The sequence below is a fragment of the Notothenia rossii genome (genome assembly GCF_949606895.1).
Source record: "Notothenia rossii genome assembly, chromosome: 2".
Taxonomy (NCBI): domain Eukaryota; kingdom Metazoa; phylum Chordata; class Actinopteri; order Perciformes; family Nototheniidae; genus Notothenia; species Notothenia rossii.
The window spans coordinates 38934923-38956704 of NC_136904.1; the positions used below are offsets into that span (position 1 = coordinate 38934923).

At 44.2% G+C, this 21782-nt stretch overlaps 2 protein-coding genes and 1 long non-coding RNA gene across 6 annotated transcripts in view; 1 reads left to right on the plus strand and 2 right to left on the minus strand.

Moving 5' to 3' along the window:
- The window catches only part of LOC307028403 (NACHT, LRR and PYD domains-containing protein 3-like), a 104489-nt gene extending 90327 nt beyond the window's left edge, over positions 1-14162 (minus strand). Inside the window, exons 1-4 of one of the 3 annotated variants that reach the window (XM_079663393.1) lie at positions 13971-14162; positions 5199-5348; positions 4758-4877; positions 4428-4547 (exon numbers count right to left, since the gene is read on the minus strand). In XM_079663393.1, the coding sequence (XP_079519519.1) occupies positions 4428-4547; positions 4758-4877; positions 5199-5348; positions 13971-13987 (407 nt within the window). In that variant the 5' untranslated portion in view covers positions 13988-14162. The remainder of the gene's footprint in view (positions 1-4427; positions 4548-4757; positions 4878-5198; positions 5349-13970) is intronic. The other 2 variants (XM_079663394.1, XM_079663392.1) reach the window with 2 other exon arrangements.
- A 3388-nt stretch (positions 14163-17550) lies between these two features.
- On the plus strand, positions 17551-19032 carry LOC307025771 (uncharacterized protein; the record flags this gene model as incomplete). Of its 2 annotated transcripts, none has more annotated exons than XM_079660635.1 (5): positions 17551-17955; positions 18055-18088; positions 18217-18281; positions 18677-18748; positions 18922-19032. In XM_079660635.1, the coding sequence occupies exons 1-5, from the start codon at positions 17888-17890 to the stop codon at positions 18998-19000; spliced, it is 318 nt and encodes a 105-aa protein (XP_079516761.1). In that variant the 5' UTR covers positions 17551-17887. The 2 variants fall into 2 exon arrangements, with proteins under 2 accessions (XP_079516761.1, XP_079516760.1); XM_079660634.1 differs by having other exon boundaries at positions 18853-19000.
- On the minus strand, positions 18315-20188 carry LOC307025781. Its single transcript, XR_013804263.1, has 3 exons — positions 20122-20188; positions 19455-19560; positions 18315-19098 (listed from the first exon to the last, which is right to left on the minus strand). It is a non-coding gene; the product is annotated as an uncharacterized lncRNA (long non-coding RNA).
- Positions 20189-21782: the final 1594 nt, after the last annotated feature.

A 21782-nucleotide genomic window follows, 5' to 3' on the forward strand; every position in this document is an offset into this window, starting at 1 on the left:
ATGATATTTGCCATAATCGCACAGCCCTAGCCATAAGTGAACATTCCTGAATTGAACTACAAACCATTAATGAAATGACTTCTGTTTTTAAAATCCTTGTTAAAGGAGGGAGTAATTATCACATGCTTGGGCACCCAAGGTTCCACACACTGTTAAAGGGGTTAGCATAGTTATTTAAGTAAACCAGAATTGAAAATAAATTAGTATAATGAGTTATTAATATTCCACCGGTTTTCACACCATTTCAGGGACTTTATCACAGCATTATAACAGACCACCCAAAGGTACCGAAGTAGGAACTTTTGAGTGATGAAATTCTACAACTGTTGTAACTGACCAAAATCTTCTCCCAGAAATGACCGTCTAGAATGCCGTAACCCAGAGTAGAACGCACAACGGCCCCTTCTAGAGAACATATTACTTTCATACCTTAAATGCTATGAAAGGAGGGAGGGTACATTTCTCATGAGGAGACAGTTACAAATGCTAGCAGAACAAGACGACCCACCCCCGTATACAGATGTTGATGACACTGATGAGTTAGTTTGAATGATGTTAAATTATATGGATGTTCAGAGATGAGATTGTTCAATGAATGTCCAGCCGATGTGAGTCTTTAAATTATGAAATCATGTGAAAAAGGGAGCAAAATAAAATGCTAAAATGGAGTGAATCCATTTCAATTTACTTTACTTTACACTATTCCAAGATAGTTTATTTTAATTTTTCAATTTACTTTGCCAATCCAAGATATTTTATTTTATTCTTTATTACTTCATACTATTCTAATATGGTGGATCTCATGTTTTATAAATCATTGCTATTCTAAAATGGTTTGTTTCTTTTCACTTTGTAAAAACAAGTGCCTTAACACTGAGCGTGGTATGAGAACGGTTTCTGTGAAAGGAGGGAGAAAGAAATGTTCTAATAATAAGCAATTGCTGCTATTTTGAAGAATGATATTGAATGTAAACACTAGAAGTTATGCACAAGGGAAAACTTTTATGTTTGAACCAGTCAAAGTATTTTTTTGTATTTTTGTAAAGTTAAGGCCATTTGAACCATTCCATTTTGATTGTATGTTTGTAATATGAGTTATGTACTATGCAAGGTTCAGATGAAGAACTCATTGATTTCAGTGTTAGATACACACCTAAAAGGTGTTTAAGGAGCAGCGACGTGCAGTCAGGGGAGGCAGGGGAGGCAGAGCCTTGACGAGCTCTGCCTCTCGTAAGACCACAGTAACTTGCTGGAGCACGGGCACTAATTTAGCGCGGGCACTTATTTTGTGAGCGCGCTCAAGCCAGTTACTGTGGTGTGAGGTGAGGCACAGACGAGCTCTGCCTCACCTCAGAATGCGTCACCCCACAGAAACTGGCTGGAGCGCGGGCACTAAGCGCATGCCTGTTACCATCTCACTGTTGGTCACCAATGTAATGTTTGTAGATCCCTTTATTACATTTATCCTCGCCATCCATAGTCTCTAAATAACTTATTTAACGTATATATGATATTTAGGCTCGCTGGTCTCATCATATAACGGCATGAGCCCACGGGTTCTTGTTGCTACTGTTATTCTACGCAGAGACGGTAGACACAAACAACAAACTAGACTTTTGAAACTACAGGAAGATAAGGAGGACTTTTACAAAAAACTAATAGAGATTGTTGTCCAGAAGGAGAGCATGGACTTAATCTTCAAGTCAAGGTAAAACCACAATTGTAATGAAAATGGGATCTTACTAAGAAAGAACAATCCAATATTTAGATTTTTGGTATCCTTTTGTTGAACGGTCTGTTTAAAATGAATCGAAGCATCAGACTAAAAAAGCTTTTGAAAATAACCAAATATTTTGATTAAGGTCAAAATATAATATTTGTAAATCTGACTCTGAAAGAGTCAGTGCCTCACCAGCCATGAACCTCACCGCACGTCACTGGTAAGGAGGGACTGTTAGAAATTAAAATCAATGTTTTGATGGTATAGCCAGGGCTATTCAACTACACATTCAGTTGGGCCAGATTTTATCACTAAAGAATTCAGCTGGGCCAGACATTCAGCGGCCTGTAAAAAGCGGGTTGTGACACATTTTAAACCAACACATATTACTGCGATGAAAAACATGCAATTTGTATTCATTGTTCATCTAATAAAGGTAGGTCAGAAAGTGCATAAAAACACAACAAATTAGCATTAATTTAACAGAATCTGAAAAAAAAGTGCACAGTTGTAGCATTACATTTGTTTGCTTTAGAAGTCAAATATTCAGGTTATTTTTTTTTGAACCAGGCACATTACAAAGTGCATTTACTGAATACAATAATAGCAGTCTTAATAAATGTGCTCACATACAAAAAAAACAGCTAAAGAGCTCCAATGCAACACAAAGAGGTAGTACTGTAGCAATATTTTTTCACTTTTCAAGTAATAACAAAAAGATCATACGTTTTGGTCACATTTGTCCCAGACACATTACAAAGTGCATTTAAATGAATACAGAAAGAACTGTCAAACACTTCAGTGCACAAACCCATAACAAGGGATACGGGTAACTATATGAATGAATACTACACTACACGTCTACTATAGTAAACTACTCTAGGTGCTTACTATCACCTCATTTGTGATTTGTCATCGCTGACTTTCTCAATGGGAGAAGGGACATTTTTTGTTTTGAAGTGATTCTTGGCTCATAGGATGTCAATGCAATCCTAAGACATTGGTGAAGAGTGCTGTCAGTCAGGGAGCAGCGAGTGCTACTTTTGATTGAGTTCATGTGTGAAAAGCTTGATTCACATGTGTATGTTGATCCAAACATACTGAGCACACAGATCGCTACTTTCTGAACATTAGGGAACTGCTGTTTTTTGACTTCACTCCAAAACTTCGCTGGCCCGTTAGTGCGCTGCATGTCAATACGTTCCAGTGTATATTTCCCCTTGTCGATGCAGGGGACCACTTCCTTTGCTCTGGTTGATACGTCCCCCTCTATTGCAACAGTGAAGGGGTCTCTGGCAAAGCCCATCATCACGTCTGTGGGCAGAGCAAGTCCATCCAATCGACCGGCAAAGTTCTCTTTCAACCTCGCAATGAAATGTGTCATCACATCCGGGATTTGTGCCGGAGATGTGATGTGTTTGGGGAGCGTCGGGAAATGCAGCATCCGACCCGTGCTCAAGTCGGTAGCGAAAAGGTCCAGCTTGACTTGGATCTGCTCCACAAGATCAATTACCGTTTTGTCTCTGTTTACGCTTCAGAGTTGAGAGGGACATGTTTTAGAGTTGCTCTCATAGGACCACCGTTACTAACACCACTAGATGCACTTTCAAAAAACGTGCTGCGTTGTGGTTTGGTGGTTTCTATGCAACGCGGAGTGTTGCGTTCATGGTCTGTACTAGTGTAGGAATTTGGCTACGGGAGGCTGGGCCACTCGGGAGTTGGTTCTGGGCCGCATCTGGCCCGCGGGCCGCCAGTTGAATAGGCATAGCCTAATGTGGCTTAAACATGCCGTCAGTTTAAATGCTGTTTTATACTGAAAAACCAGAAATTCTTGTGCACAACCAGTTGTTAAGCTTTTATTCTGAAAATCCTTCATGACGACATCCGGGACTACCGTCAAGTAATATCATTAAAGTGGCTATAGACGCCTTTAAAATGTATTACATATAAAGTTATGAAAGTGATAAGGAGGAGAAAGGGCTAGTGGAAGTAAGCAATGAATGTAAAATGTCGGAATCCTCCGTTTAACGCAATATCGGACTCAGAAGAACGAGGGGGAAGTCCCCTACGTCACTACAGCTCCCAGAGAGGAGGAGCGAACAGCCAGCACCAGGGAAGGACGAAGCCTTGTGTGCTCTCTTCTGCTCGACCGACCACAGAGAGGGAGCTTTTTACATCCCTCTCTCTGAATCATCTTCTGCTTGTAACATTACCGCGCCTTTTATTAATTAAAGTACCCATTTGAACCTTCTCAGAGACTCCATTGGTCTACTTACTTTTAAAGCTTCTCTCCTGGACACGAGAATAACGAACATAGTTAACTGTGTGTGTGTGTGTGTGTGTGTGTGTGTGTGTGTGTGTGTGTGTGTGTGTGTGTGTGTGTGTGTGTGTGTGTTTTATCTGATCCGGATGGTTACTAATTCCTTTTCTTTATGGAGGTCATTTGTGACCGGGAACACCATGTTACAAAGTTGACTAAATCATCCAAAATGCAATGAAAGTGGTGATCAGCAATTGTATATGTTCAAATGTCTACTGTGAAAGATATCATAAAGCCTTAATGCAATCGAATGTAAAACAAAAAAGTTATGATTGATGAAAGTAGTAAATCGGTCAGATTTGATCAGAAGACAACAGGAGGGTTAGACACACATAACATCTAAATAAAAACATTGCACTGGTAGAGGTAACTGAAATGTAGTCTTACTTTGAGTCTGAGGGTCCGGGTTCATTGCTGAAGTATGGAGGGGCCTCTTTGGAAAAGTCACTCTTCATAGACAGACAGCTGGGGGCTGGAGACTCTGCTCTCTGTCTGCTGTACTGACCTCTGGAAAAACAAGAAATATGAATAATAAATGTAAGATTAGAATACATGTTTTATTGAGGACAAACAGCTGTCACAGATACCTAGAAGAATGCATCTTTGATGAAAGGTTTGTTACCTTTGCAAACACATTTTGTTAGAAAATACCAATATACATACAAAAAATGTAAAATAAACATTGCAAAGGCAAGGGTAACTTGAAATGAGTCGTACTTTGAGTCTGAGGGTCCGGGTTCATTACTGAAGTATGGAGGGGACTCTTTGGAAAAGTCACTCTTCATAGACAGACAGCTGGGTGCTGGAGACTCTGCTCTCTGTCTGCTGTACTGACCTCTGCACAATCAAGATCAAGATTTATATTGCATGAATCCTTGTTCAACAATCTGATGTTGAAACCAGTTAAGTAACTTAAACACACAAATTACTGTTACTAAAATGGCATTAGTCCACTTCAGATTTGATTACGGCTTCTCTAAGTGACTGACAGCTGTCACAGATGCTAAGGAAGATGGCACGAATGATTTGGCTTTGTGACGGTTACGTTTGTTACATTTAGGATAGCAAATAGTTAAAAACGTTAACATACTAACACAAAATCTACAGACACCTAAGACAGATAGCTGAATATGAGTGGACGTGCAAAAGTTCTCCTACTTTGCATCTGAGGGTCCGGGTTCATTGCTGAAGTTTGGAGGGTTTTCTTTAGAATCATCACTCTTCATAGACCGACAGCTTGGTACTGGAGACACTGCTAAATCCTCACTTCCCTCCTTACAATCACTCATTTTGTGATCTGGAGGCAGTCTGAGGGGTAAGACATAAGGACAAACTCTTTGAAATCGTAACACAAGACAAACAAGTTTCTACATGAGTCGTAGTCAGTCAGTCAGTCAGTCAGTCAGTCAGTCAGTCAGTCAGTCAGTCAGTCAGTCAGTCAGTCAGTCAGTCAGTCAGTCAGTCAGTCAGTCAGTCAGTCAGTCAGACAGACAGACAGACAGACAGACAGACAGACAGACAGACAGACAGACAGACAGACAGACAGACAGACAGACAGACAGACAGACAGACAGACAGACAGACAGACAGACAGACAGACAGACAGACAGACAGACAGACAGACAGACAGACAGACAGACAGACAGACAGACAGACAGACAGACAGACAGACAGACAGACAGACAGACAGACAGACAGACAGACAGACAGACAGACAGACAGACAGACAGACAGACAGACAGACAGACAGACAGACAGACAGACAGACAGACAGACAGACAGACAGACAGACAGACAGACAGACAGACAGACAGACAGACAGACAGACAGACAGACAGACAGACAGACAGACAGACAGACAGACAGACAGACAGACAGACAGACAGACAGACAGACAGACAGACAGACAGACAGACAGACAGACAGACAGACAGACAGACAGACAGACAGACAGACAGACAGACAGACAGACAGACAGACAGACAGACAGACAGACAGACAGACAGACAGACAGACAGACAGACAGACAGACAGACAGACAGACAGACAGACAGACAGACAGACAGACAGACAGACAGACAGACAGACAGACAGACAGACAGACAGACAGACAGACAGACAGACAGACAGACAGACAGACAGACAGACAGACAGACAGACAGACAGACAGACAGACAGACAGACAGACAGACAGACAGACAGACAGACAGACAGACAGACAGACAGACAGACAGACAGACAGACAGACAGACAGACAGACAGACAGACAGACAGACAGACAGACAGACAGACAGACAGACAGACAGACAGACAGACAGACAGACAGACAGACAGACAGACAGACAGACAGACAGACAGACAGACAGACAGACACACACACACACACACACACACACACACACACACACACACACACACACACACACACACACACACACACACACACACACACACACACACACACACACACACACACACACACACACACACACACACACACACACACACACACACACACACACACACACACACACACACACACACACACACACACACACACACACACACACACACACACACACACACACACAGCTTTCTTGGGTTATGTCAGGTTTAATGCGTATTATTGAGCCAACAACAACGTTGTGTGTGCAGATGACACAAACTGTTGAGTAGTTATGGCAGTTTGACACTGAAGCTTCGAACGGAGCTTCAACCCTGGACTTCCTATTCCATAGAAGCAGTGCTTCGAAGCTTGCTTCAAATCACGTGACATGTGACGTCCGAAGCAGCAACTGCTTCAAATCACGTGACATGTGACGTCCGAAGCAGCAACTGCTTCAAATCACGTGACATGTTACGTCCGAACCAGAAACTATAGGTTACTTACGTAACCCCAGTTCTCAGAGTAACATGAAGTGAGATGTCTCACTATGGGATGCGCCTCATCGCGGAGCAAACAGAAGCATCAATCTCATTACGCCAATCCTGATTGGCTGGTGATCTTGACGTCAGCGTCAGGGAATCCACCCCCTATAAGTAGCTTGCGCTACGCCGCATGCGTCATTCAAAATAAGCACCTCTTCTCGCTTCACCATAGCAAGGAGGGCCGTCTGCTGAGACATCTCACTTCATGTGAAGGTGCCTGCAGACCCTGACTCGTGTAAGCCAAAGCAATTGCCTCCACAATCCAGTGAGAGAGCCGTTGCTTAGTAACAGGCTTGCCCTTCTGAGGGTTAGCCCAGGACACAAAGAGTTGGTCATTATGACGAAACTCTTTTGATCTGTCCATATAAGTGCGTAAAGCACGGACTGGACATAGCAAATTCGGCTGCTGTTCCCCGGAGGGACACAGCGGCGGAGGAAATGCCTCAATGTCAAAGGGGGTACATGAACCAACCACCTTAGGTATAAAGGCAGGGTTGGGCTTCAGCAACACTCTCGTTAACCCTCGGGCGAACTGAGTGCATGAAGGATGTACAGATAGCGCATGAATCTCACTGACTCGCTTGGCGGATGCCAGGGCCAGTAACAGCACTGTCTTGAGTGACAGGTGCTTCATGTCAGCTTCTTCCAGGGGTTCAAATGGGGCTCGAGTGAGCCCATCTAAAACCACTGTCAAGTCCCATAAGGGCACCAGTGACCTGGAAACAGGAAGGAGCCTGCGAGCTCCCTTCATAAAACGGCAGACCAGAGGATGCTGGCCGGCCGTCTTACCCTCAAAACCCACATGGCATGCAGCAATAGCAGCCAGGTAGACTTCGATCGTGGAGAAAGCTCTGTGTTTATCAATTAGGTCCTGTAGAAATGATAAAATCACTCCCACAGGGCATTGAAAAGAGGTGTGCCCTTTTTGAAGGCACCAGTCCTCAAACACCCTCCACTTACAGTCATAAAGAGACCTAGTGGAGGAAGCAGGAGGACCGGAGGCCAAATGTGCGCGAGCGCGTCCACGCCTAATGGTGCGTTTTGATCGCGCATTGAAAAGAAAAGCTGACAGTGAGCATTTTCTTTTGATGCGAACAGATCTACCGCGGCTCGGCCGTAACGCACCCAAAGCTGGCTCACAACCATTGGATGTAGAGTCAAGTCTGCATATAGTGGTACACCTCGGGACAGCAGGTCTGCCCCGAGGTTCATCACACCCGGTACGTGCGTCGCTCTCAGAGAGAGGAGACGGCCGCAGCTCCACAAGATCAGTTTGCGTGCCAGCATGTGTAACTGGAGAGAGCGCAAACCCCCTTGTCGGTTTATATACGATATTGTGGTCGTATTGTCCGTCCTCACAAGGACATGGTGTCCTCTGAGAAAAGGCAGAAAGCGTTTTAGGGTGAGGAACACCGCTAAAAGCTCCAGGTAATTTATGTGCGACCGCTGGAGGTCTCTGCTCCAGAGACCCCTCACCGGACGACCTTCGTAAATACCTCCCCAGCCTGTCAGACATGCGTCTGTGGTGACCACCTTCCGTGAAAGGACAGCACCCATAGGCACGCCCCGTACCAGAAAAGTCGGGTGCAGCCAGTGGCGCAGTGCCATTACGCATTTCACAGTAACCATCACTCTCCGTGCTCCATGACGCGCGGGGTTTAGTTTTAGAGCGGCTACCCAGCGCTGAAACTCCCTCATGTGTAACCGTCCCAGTCGTACAACCAGGATGGCTGACGCCATGAGCCCCAGTAACCGCAGGCATGATCTGAAAAGAACATGTTTGCGCAGCTGGAAATGAGCGAGGCAAGCTCTGAAAGCTTTCACTCTTTCCGCTGACAGGCGGGTGTGAACCCAGGAAGAGTACAGTCTGTGCCGGGCACAACATGCTCTTTTCTGTGTTTATTATGAAACCCAGGTTGAGCAGGTGCTTTACGAGGACATTTGTCTGCGTAACAGCCTCCTGTTCCGACTGTGCGAGAAGCAGCCAGTCGTCTAGGTAGGTTGCCAGGCGAATACCCTGTTGTCTTAACGGGGCTATCGCGGCTTCCGTACATCGTACAAACACTCTTGGACTGAGAGACAGACCGAAGGGAAGTACTCTGTATTCATAACAGATCCCCTGAAATGCGAACCTCAGATATTTCCTATGTGGGTAATATACTGGGATGTGGAAATACGCATCTTTCAGGTCGACTGATGTAAACCAGTCGTTTTGTCGCACGAGACGCAGCAGAGATGTGTGAGTGAGCATTCTGAATTTGTATCTTCTTAGATATTTGCCCTCAAATCTAGTATTGGCCGAATTCCGTTCCCTCCCCGTTTGGGAACGAGGAAATACTTGGAATAAAAGCCGCTCTGACTCCGCTCGGCGGGTATTATAGATATAGCCTTCTTTTCTAGAAGCGAGAGGATCTCTCTTTCTACAATGTGGGCTGACTCCCCTCGGGCCTGTGAATACAGAACGCCCGAGAAGCAAGGGGGGGTGACAGCGAATTGGAGTCTGTAGCCCCGTGTAACTGTCTTGAACACCCAAGCAGACGTTGTGAGCATCTTCCACTGTTCGCTCCTTAGAGCCAGCGGAGATGTCACGTCTTTTGCCCTCTGAGTCTCTATTTGTTGTGTTATGGGGCCCTCTAGTGTCTGAACACGGTGGTACCCCGATTTGACAGTCCCCACCGACACTGCGCATGCGCGTGACGGAGGTGCCTTCACAACCCCAGCCGGCACTGCGCCTGCACGTGACGGTGGTAGCCTCACAGCCCCAGTCGTTACTGCGCATGCGCGTGGCGACGGTGCCTTCACAGACCCGTTCATCGTCCGCCTTTTGAGAGAGGCCGTAGCTGCTCTCAAAAGGGGAACAAATGGCGGGCTGTTTATTGGTTTTATTGTTTTCTCTTTCATTTTTCTGAGCTGCGCCCTCAGCCTGAGGCCTGGATGCGTCAGCGGAAAATGCTTTATCCGAGAAAACAGAGCAATATTGTGACATGTGTTTCGGTGCACTTGAGGATGGCTTTGAGGCATCTCTCGAGGCAGCGGGAACACATCTGGAGCTGGGGAACCTTCCAGCTCCGTCACCGAGGGAAGAAGAGGAGGCTGTCAGGCCGCCAGCTTCTTCTTCTTCTTGGACTCGCATCTCTTCTGCATAGAAGCGAGCGCAGATCCAAAAATCCCCTCGGGAACGATGGGCATGTCCAGCACATCCTCTCTTTCCCGGTCTGGGAGGTTGGTGAGGTTGAGCCATCTAGCTCTTTCCTGCACCACCATAATTCCCATTGCCTTTCCCGTGGCCTGGACGGCGCAGCGTTGAACGCGGAGACAGATGTCCGTGATCGCGGCTATCTCGTCCAGTACTGCCGGTCCAGGATTACTCGATAGATCCTCGCAGAGCTCCGCTTGGTAAGCGGTTAGCAGCGAGGAAATGTTCAAAGCCCTGGCAGACAATGCTGCGGCTCTGTAGGACCGTTCAGTCATGGTTGACTGGAACCGGTCCGCCTTTGCCGGCAGCGTGGGGTTCCTGCTCGGTGTAGTCGCCATCCTCGGGAGGAGGTGAGCTGCCACCAGCGGTTCCATCGGCGGTATGCGGAGCAGGCCGAGCCTCTCCATACCGTCGCAGTCTAGGGGAGGAGGCACCCTGGATTGGGGCCTTGTTGCTGAAGGGCCGGTCTCTCCACGAGACCGACACCTCATCCAACATCTCCGGGAAGACCGGCAGGAGTTGCCTCTTTGTCCTCGTTGCTTGGGGCTAATTTTTCCCCTCGTAACGGGACCTGGAGGTCTCCTTGGCCATTTCGGGCCATGAGATGTCTAGTCTGGCTGCGGCACGCTGACACACGGCCTGCAGGTCTATACTCAGACAGGGCGAAGCTGGTGTGCTATCGCCCGGGAGAGCAGCCATCGCTCCCGGCTTTGCAGCCTGAGCTGATGACACGAAGACATCATCGTCTTGCTCATCAGAGTCGGACAGGAGGAATCCAGAGGTTTCATCCTCTTCGTCCTCCATGTAGTCCAACTCCGGGACATCATCCGCGGGCGAGACCATGGTGAGGTCCAGTTGGGAGCCCCAGCTTGACACAGCGCGGGGCTCCGCTCGCACGTCCCTCGCTGCCACCGAGTCCCAGCCTGACACGGCGCGGGACTCCGGTTCTGCAGCTGCCACTACTGATGAGCCCCAGACCGACACAGTGCGGGGCTCCATCTCTGTGGTGGACGCCCCCGTGTCCTGATTTCCGTCCGGTAAATCAGAGGACATGAGGGAGTCCTGACCCGACAAGCTAGCTTGGCGTGCTAGCCGTCGGCGGAGGCTCTTGATGGTGAAGCGGGCACAATGTCCGCACGAGCCGGGGTTGTCGATAGCCTCCTGGGCGTGTTCCAGCCCGAGACAGGACGAGCAGACCTGGTGTGAGTCTGCGCCTGATATCTTCAACCCGCAGCCACAGAGCCGAGCCTCCGAGTCCCTGACTCCTCTGGTGTGAGGGAGAGAAGCGTCCATCTCGGTCGCCGTGGTGACGGCGTGGAGAGGACCCGCTCGTAACAGGTACGTTGCTGAGAAAAAATACTTCCCCACCTGTCGTTAATCCGGAGAAAAAACGACGGTGTAGAATTTTATTCTCAAAGAATATTAACTGGTGTGTTAATACCCTTTTTATCTTCCCCTCCTCTGGTGTGAGAGAGAAAAAAAAAAAAAAAAACGTCCTCGCTACCGTGGTGTCGGTAGTGAGGGAAGACAAACTAGCAACACGTGTGTTGCTAGCTTGAAAAAATCAAAACCTTACCTTTATTTCCGAAGAAAAAACGGCGAGGTCGATTTGCAATACTAACTGGTGTGTTAGTATTAACAGTCTTCTTGCAGAAGTATATATCGAAGTAGCCGGCGAGCGCCCGTCGACCGAAGTTAGCTTGGATAGCTTGGTTCCGTCTGTGGACTGTGTGAGCTAGCCCGGCTACCAATATAGAGATGTGCTCTGAAGCGAGAAGAGGTGTTTGAATGACGCATGCGGCGTAGCGCAAGCTACTTATAGGGGGTGGATTCCCTGACGCTGACGTCAAGATCACCAGCCAATCAGGATTGGCGTAATGAGATTGATGCTTCTGTTTGCTCCGCGATGAGGCGCATCCCATAGTGAGACATCGAACGGAGTGTTATGAATGAGAACTGCTTCATTTCCTGAATGAATCAACTCACTGGTTCGCGGTACAATCACGCGATTCAATGCACTGCCTCGTCTCGATTCTGACAGGTGACAGGTTGACACAGTTTCGAATTTAAGCGCTTCAACACTTTATAACCGCTCTAAACAATGCGCGGGTTGTTGTCGTAGTTTGCATTGTTGTTGGCATTGCATTTGAATTGTATCATTATAGAGCAAGCCAGGAAGAAAAATAGGTCGTTCTGGCTTGTGAAACACTTCGAAATATGGAGAAGTTGTGACACTTCAACGGTCTAAGGCAGGGGTCGACGGTCCCGCGCGAGCGCCTTTTCCTGCGGGTGAATAACCTGACCCCCGGCTCGATGAGCGAACTATGGATAAATCAAAGAAAAGTACCGGAGGAAAACAGGATTTAATTATGTGTGGACAGAGTTATATGCTTTCACAGCAAACGATGCTGGTTTACCGGTATGTTTGATATGTAGAGAGAAGTTGTCAAAGGTGTACTTGTCAACCCTCCCGATTTTCGCGGGAGACTCCCGATTTCATTGCCCTCTCCCGGTTTCTTCCCGGGGTCATATTTCTCCTGCATTTCTCCCGATTTCTGACAAAATCAGATTTACACACAACTGTTTCCACTCGGACTTTAATACAGCTACACCATTGTTTGGTTTCCATGGTAACACGTCTCTTTAGTAGCGCGTAGCGCGCGCAACTCAAAGTCTGAGAGGGTGGTGAGGCAGATATTCACAGAAAACAGAAAAAGAATCGACAACTACTATACTCTCTGCTCACTCCTTTCCTGTAAAATACAGGTCCAGCCCACACATATGCTCCATCAAGGACGGTGCTACTACAGGCCGCAAGGCAGTGCACTCACAACTACAATAAGCATGTTAATGTTAATCTAACAGCTCCGGCGATCCACTAGCACTCCCCCAAATTCTAGCTCACTCGAGCTGGTTTCTCCATTCTTACCTACCCTACCTTTAACTCTTTTTAGGGTGCAGCTATATGTTTTATTTATTTCAAAGTGGGTCCATTTTAATAATATTTGTTTTCCTTCAAATGTGCAGAGGACTCCCCAAGTGCTGTGTTTAATTTATTTTAAAGTAGGCCTGTGTATTATTTTTAATTCTCCTTATAGGAGTTCTTTGTTTCTTATTAGAGGTTAACAGTTTTATATAATGTAATAAATAGCCTAATAATTGCAAAAAAAACTGTAGTTTTTGTCTGATATAACAATAAATACAACTTTATTAGCTATCAAGCTAGGAAATATGTTTTGCGGCTCCAGACAAAAAAAATGTTTTGGAAAAAGGAGCAAAATAGCTCTTTTGATCAATAAGGTTGTATACCCCTTGTCTAAGGAATAGTTAGCCCAGTGGATAGAGCCTGCGGCCAGGATGCGGCGATGTCCTCCGCGCAGCTGGTTCAAAGCTCGGAAAAGTCAAACTTCTAATCATTGCTTTTCAACTGTAATACTTTAATGACTGATAAAAGGCCCCCTCCGCCCAAAAAAATGTCCAGCACTCTCTAGTCTCTTCTCAATAACCCAATACACACAATTATCAATCTTTAATTGCAAATAGAACATGATATTCAGTCTTAGTGTGTGTGTGCATCGAATATTTTTCAAGGCAAAGATACGTTTAACCCACTGCAGCCTTACACTTCGCCAGGAGAGGTCGCTGTAACTGAAGCTTCGAGAAATGAACCTATTTCCGACACAATTGTCCAAGTGGTTCGACGCTTCATTCAAAGCTTCATTTTGCCATCACTACTGTTGAGTTCATTCTAAAATGTCTTTCCTCCACAGTCCACACGGGAATCAACTAATAAAATGAACACTTACCCTGCCTGTGCTTCCATCGAAATGGAAACTTAACTCACTGAACATATCAGTGTCAGGGTTGCTTCCTGTTGTTCTGTTCCTGGATCACATGATGAGTGTTGCTCCTCCCCTCTCAATTTACAGGAAATAAAAATTCAGGTTTCAGGAAATCAAAGCTTTTCTATCAGTGTGTTGTGCTCACAACCTCTGTATACATCCATGGCTCACAATGAACATATCAACTATATGTAATACTACACCTGAATTGTTTGTGTTATGTATTATTGTTTTCTGTTATGTATTATTTACTTATATGAAGGTGAATCAACATGTATTTTATGTAAGAGAGTGCTACAGCAGACATCAATGACATTCCCTGGTCAGCTGTAGTATCCAAATGAAGAACACATCTCAGGGTGAAAGATATGTCCTGTAGCTTAAGGGTTAAATCATAAATGCAACATCTCTGACGATTTATTAAGAGGCAGCAGATCATTTGAGTTTTGGCTATTAGTAGTAGAACTAGTATTACAGAATTAACAATGACAGCTGTAGCGGTGGCAGTACGTGGTGGAAAATAACAAAGTATGTTTACTCAAGGACTGTATATCATTTAAATGTATTGTGTTGGCAACTGTGCGACACAAAAAGGCTGATTAATTTATAGAAAATAAGTGCTTCTTAAATTCATCATTACAATATTGTTAAATGAAATACAATTGTGTTACATATTTCTCAAATGCTCAGTTCTAACTTACTAAAGTGATCTACTTAGTGAATATTTGAATAGTGTCCACTATGCAGCAGGTTAAAAGTCTTTGACAATTAAATATGAAACAGCTTTTCCAATTTTATTTGAATATGGTCATGTGGAATAACATTTTAATGATCATTTTTAAAGTCCCATATGGGCTTCCATCATGTACGGCTTTCTTCTGTAACTGCTGGAAGCCAATCTTCACTTATAATAAAATGTATCTGACTCTATTTAATGTCTCCGTGACAGGTTTTTCTACACATTTTCTATTTTTAATTCCATACTATTTCAGACTCCAATTTACAGACTTATCAATTGATTGTTCAGAGTAAATTTGTCCAAGAGTACTAATACCTGATTTATAGTGTTAACAAGAGGTTTTAAAATCCATCTCTTCACATGTAAGTTACATTCTGACTGTATGCTAATATGTTGCTAAATTGCCAGTTGTTGCTGCCTGTAGCTCATACAATTCGACAACAAACTGTGACTGACCATTGGTGTTATACGGTGGCCGGCAGGAGCAAACGCGGAACAACGGCCAAAAACAAATACATTAGCAGGAAATAGCTGCAAATCCTGAAATGAAAAACAAACAAATCCTGAAAACAAACGCAACAAAAAAACGCTGCAAATACCAAAAACGATATGCAAAGTCCAAAGCACGTACAAATTCCAAAACACAAAAAAACATTCCGGAAGTGCTCCAGGCCTCTAGGGGGCGCGCTACGTGGAACAGATTGATGTCTGACCAGACATTAAAGCCTCATCCCAATACCCCTCCTCAACTCCTCCTTTCCCTCACTCGCGTCCCTTCCTTGCATCTTAGCTCCACCTCCGTAAGATGCGAGCGAGAGACACGAGGAGGTGACGCGAGGACAGAGGAGTCCTCAGGTATTAATTGGGATGTCCTCGTTCACTCAAACGTCACTCTTAAAGAGGTCTATTAATGATGACATGTGCACAGCTGTATCCCCTCTCATCGGGCTTAACTGAATAACCCTTTAGAACCGGCCCATTTCTGGTTAAATATTTATTTAAATGAATGAATCTTTCTCTTGTTAGTCAAGGAATTCAATGTACAGTATGATGGTTGGTCCTGCTTTTGTGTTCCGTTTTGGTGTAAAATGTAACCTACATTTAAATAAAAATATAATTATAGTAATGCGAAAGCCTTTTAGAAATGAATTGCACATTAAAATTCCAACGGAGCTGTGAGCACTTATACATTTATGTGACGCTTTTCCACTCATCTTCCAGTTGTCTGTTTTCCTCTCTTGAAATCGACCAGCTGTGAAGGTGGGGGCGGGGCTTTTATACGCGAGTAGTGAAAACACTTCCGCGTAGTCTGCTCGTGTGTATCCTCCCGCACCCCTCCTCCCGCACTCCTCCCTCACCCCTCCTCGACTCCTCCGTGTGCATTTCAGCTATTGGGACATCCTTCAAAATGGCGTGTCTTGATCGATTTCCGGGTCAAGTCCCGGAGGAGGGGATGAGAGGAGTCGAGGAGGGGTATTGGGATGAGGCTAGAGAGAACGAACAGGGCCCTTTCTCATTTCATCAAATCCCACTCCTCGACTCCTCGACTCCTCGACTCCTCGACTCCTCGGTCCTTCGGTAGTGACCCGGAAATGAATTTCAGCGCGCCATGTTGAAGGACATATAATTTCTCTAAATGCATTTTGAGGACCGAGGATCGAGCGTCGAGGAGGCTCTCTGGAGGAGCTATAACCGAGGATACACTGATGGGTCATCGACGGTCCTCCACGGCTCCTTCGTGGACGCATTTCCGGGAACAGAGACGTTTCAAAGAGTCGTGACGCACGGCCGGACTTATCTCAGCCAATCACAGCTCTGCATGCATCCCCTGGATATTATTTTATTAACTGCTTTCATCGCGACGCGATGTTTACAGTGAGAACAGCTGTGAGGCCGTGCAGAAAGCAGAGCAGTGTGTAAAATATATATCACTCAGTATAACAGGCCCACTCTCTTTATTTGCTTTAGTTTAGTAGATATCTACAAACAAAGAGTTGATATTTTTCTAAAACCATTTAGTGCTTCACATAATAAAATACACAACGGCTGTAGCCTGTTTTAGGAGCTGTGCGTGTGTGTGGTGTAGGTGTGTGTGGTACAGTGTGTGCGTAGATGCGGCGGACAGACAGGTCTCAGTTGATTTGGTGTCCTCTGCTTGCTTTTAATACTTGTAAATAAAACTTTTGGCCCGTAATTTATTTCCCTCATTGTAGCGACCAGAGAGGGGGGCGATATATCCAGTCTCTGATAGTGTTACGTTATTATGAGAGTGCTCTGTTTGATTCTGAAATTACATATTTATATAAATATATACATATATATATGTGTGTGTGTGTGTGTGTGTGTGTGTGTGTGTGTGTGTGTGTGTGTGTGTGTGTGTGTGTGTGTGTGTGTGTGTGTGTGTGTGTGTGTGTGTGTGTGTGTGTGTGTGTGTGTGTGTGTGTGTGTGTGCGCGCGCGTCTGTGTGTCCGCATCTGTAGCCTGTTATTGTCTCATTATACTGCACTGGGAATGAATTAAAAGTAAATATATAAGTCGTCATGAACACATCTGTCCATCAGACAGAGTGCTGCTGTGCCTCCTGTCATCGTTAATGGACGTCTCTTTAAAATGACCGCTCAGAGGAGAGGAGTTCTCAATCCTCTAACCGCCTGCTGCTTCCCCTCCTCTCTCCTCGGTTCCCCTCCTCGGCTCCTCCGCTCGCATCTCCTGTGGGCGGGACTAAGTCTCGAGAATAGGAGTCGAGGAGGGGAGTCGAGGAAGGGAGTTAGAGAAATGAGAAAGGGCCCAAGAGTGCTGCCGGAGGAAACAAAGTTGATCGAAGTGGAAAGAGTCGATATATAAGAAGGTACGTTTTGTTTTGATACAAAGAGCGTCATATTTACCCAGCTAGCGTTAGCTTGTTTGTTAAAAGAGTTTGCAAGTCAAGAGACAGCACTGTGCACCTAAATGTAACTCTTGACATCATATAGATATATTATAGGTGCAGAGAGGAGTTGGTTTATTGTGCCCCAATGTAAATCCTAATGTGAGAGTTAAAGGACGCGCAATAATATAATGTACCTTGGTCAGTTTGGATTTATCGTGGCATTTATTCTTAATTAAAGTGAATTTATTTTATTTCAGTCAGTCATTTGTGTGTATGCAGGTGTGGGACATTCCAGATGTTACAAAAGTGAGCACTCCACGAATGGACAACAGTTTGCCAGGGTAAAATAAAACATTGTCAACATATTATTTTGTGCCACAAGAAGCAGAATGTTTTAACAGTACAGTAGTTTGAATATATTTGTTGTTTACCTTTATCAGACCTCTCAGGCTCCCACAACCAGCGTCTGATCGGGTAAGACTAATTAAAAATGTAATTATACCATGTAGGTTTGAATTTGTGAACATGAAATCAATAAATACCTTTCTGTGTTAATGACACTGTCGTTAGATCAACTGCGCTTATTTCCTGGGTAAAAATAGGATGGAGTACCAACCCCATTCCAGGAAGAGGTCCAGTCTGCCCCGGGTCAGAACAACTTCTATAGGTAAACGATGTTGACAGTTGCATCGTGACACAGTTGTTTGCTGTGTATCTTTATTTTACATTTGTTTGTTTGTATAGCCTCCAGTCACAGTGGGTAACATTGCCAGGAAGCAGAACAATTATACTTTCATACATTTCCAAATGACACCCACAACATCTGACATCTTAGTGAAGACGATACAAAAAACACCCACAAATATTTTTCAAAGATCAGATATTGTTTGTTGCATCCATTTCAAATGTTTACAAGGATTGTGCAGGAGTATGACAACAGTGCTGTTGTCAGTTTAGAACCCAATGTATTAAAAAAAACAAGAAGAGGATCGACATCCTTTTGTAAATATGACTGTCATGCATATATTTGAAAATAATTATTCAACTGTCTTCTCACTGCAGCAACTACACAAATGTGTATGCACTTATCATTATTGAAAGCCAGTCTGAGCCAGAAGACAAAATGGAGCAAAGGTATTAATTGTTACTATTACCGCTTAATTTGTCTATTCTATACTGTAGATCTTATTACTAGCTTCATCATTTACTATTACAATACATCACTTTGTCTTTCCCAGCACAGAATACCTGACTGCGGCACACATTGTTGCAGAACTCTCTGCAAAAATAACAAATACATCTTGCAGCAGGTTCAATATGAAGAGCCAATGTGTGGGATGGAGCAATCCGCGGCTTCAAAGGCGCCTCATTCGATCCCTCTCATGAGATGTCAGTTAAGTTCACTGATGATGAGGGGACAAACTGAGGATGGAGTGGACACTGGTGGTCCCAAGCGTGAGTTCCTGAACCTCCTTATGGAATGCCTGAGAATGCGAAGAAAACATCACGTCAGCAACTGTTTGTGCCCCATGGCGATGTGACTTTCCCAGCCGCTCACTGTCTCAAAATCTGATTCTAAAATGTATAATTTTCTCTATAAAGATAGAATTACTACACAATTATGAATGTATAATGTAAGCTGTTTTGTGCATTTAATCATGCATTGGTCTACAATTTAATGATGGCTTCTACATAATTCACATAAACAGACAATGAAAACGTTTGTCCTTTATTCTGATAACTAGTGTATGCATCTGCCAATTAGTATTCTAAACCGAGTAGTGTGTTGAATCCTTATTTCTTGCATTTGAAACAGATATAATAAAAAAAGTGAATTTACTGTTGTGTTCGACTTCTGCCAAAAACTGTACATGTTTGCCACAGGAGCCACAGAACACTTGAACTGTGCCCAGGTGTTGGCCACAGAAAGGACAAGACATGGCAGCCTGAAAAGACATACATTGATGTAGTAAATCCATTTAATCAATTCAATCAAAAACACATAGTCTAAATAGTGGTTAGCTAAATAAATAGAAAGATCATGTTTACCGTTGAATCTGTGTTTTGTCTCTCTCCTCCTTGAATGAATGTCTTCTCTATATTTGTTCTTGAGCATGTCTAATGCACACTACTCTCCTGTCATTACTTTGTCCCTCTTCACATTTTGTCACTTCTCTCTCTCTCTTTCTCTCTCAATTCAATTCAGTAGCTTTATTAGCATGACCATTAGTTACAGGCAATTGCTAAAGCTCTGTATTGCAACATCTATACACAAATACAAACATATAAACAAACTGTTAAGAATTCAAATGTCCTTTTTCCGCGGTATACTCACTATGGCCCGTGTTATTTATCTGCACTTGATTTGTCATCTCTTTTAACAATGTTCTTCCCTCACTTTATCTTCTCTTCACGTGAAGCTCTCCTCTCCTCAGCTGGTCTAGTATTTAGGCACGCTAACGCTAGCTATATAAATATGACGCTCTCTGTATAAAAACAAAACTTACCTTCTTATATCTTTCTCCACTTAAATGAACTTTCTTTCCTCCCGATTTCCATCACTCTTGTTCGTTCTCTCTATGTCTGGTCAGACATCAATCTGTTCCACGTAGCGCGCCCCCTAGAGGCCTGGAGCACTTCCGGAATGTTTTTTTTGTATGTATTTTGGGATTTGTACGTGCTTTGGATTTTGCATATCGTTTTGGTATTTGCAGCGTTTTTTTGTTGCGTTTGTTTTTGGGGTTTGTGTGTTTTTCATTTCATTATTTGCAGGTGTTTCCTGCTTATGTATGCGTTTTGGGCCGTTGTTCCGCGTTTGCACCTGCCAGCCAAGCAAGAAGATTATTTATTAAATGTTTTAAGAAATAACAAACATGGCCAGTTAAAGACTATTAGTTTAAGGATGTAATTGTAAACATTTGTTATTGTACTCCTCCGAGTTGCACAGTGCATTCTGTAAAATGAAGGACATTTTTCACGGTGTACTGTAAACTGTGGTGCAGATAAAGCCTGTAGCTATAACGCATTGACACCACAGGGGGGCGACATTACACCACACATGAGTTGACTTCACTCCCTAAAAACGAAACCAATGTGATAGGGCTGCAAAAAACAATTAATACAAATGTGTCTATGGAGAGTTTGGTCCGTAAATGTCAGAAAATAGTACAGTTGTTGACAGAGTCACATGTATAGCAATAAACTGGTCATGACGACGAGGTATTCTTTAGCCTTAACTGGCGTGGTTTATTTTCATATGTGCATTGCACCACTTGACCTGCTCTCCATGAGAGCTAAAGAGAGAGAGAGAGAGAGATAGAAGGGGAGGGAATAATCCCTTATATCTGATAGCTGACGTCAGCTACAATAGCTGCGCCTCCTTACGCCTATAGCGCCTTCTTACTGTGGAACAGTTATAGTGCAGTTACATGCAGACATATTAATACTTACACTTAACACTCCCACTTATGAATGACGTGTATACTGTACAACTTTTCCAAGAAAAATAATAGTTCAAAACATCAAAAGAACATGGCAGTCAATATTACATAGTAGGCAATATTTTACACACCGAACATGACCCTTGCAAATGTTTTCGATTTCAGTTTGGAGACAGGCTTGGTCATAGCGTCTGAAACCATGTCATCTGTAGGACAGTAAACCAGTGTCATCTTTCCTTCTCTGATGACAGATCTAATGAAGTGATATTTTATATCCACATGTTTACACCTCTGTCGGCACACAGGGTTTCTGGCAAGTGCAATGGTTCCCTGGTTGTCTTCATAAACAACAGTTTTCTTATATACATAGGTATCCATTCCTTCGAGCAGTTGTTCCAGATATATGTCCCTATCAATGGGTGCGTGCAGGTAGACTGTCTTCACATCCATCTGCTGTAAAATCAAGTCGTCTTCGGCTGCCTTCTGCATAACTACCCGTACACTGGTCAGATTAGCTGTAGGGGAGAATGTCTCACCTTAGTCTATTCCTTCCCTCTGACTGTAGCCTTTAGCTACAAACCTGGCCTTGTACCTGTCGTGCCCTTCAATACCCTCCTTGATTGAGTACACCCATTTGCCTCCCACCGTCTGTCTACCCTCGGCTAATTTTGTTTGAGTAAAAGTATGATTGTCCTCCAGGGACATCATCTCCTCATCCATCGCTCTCT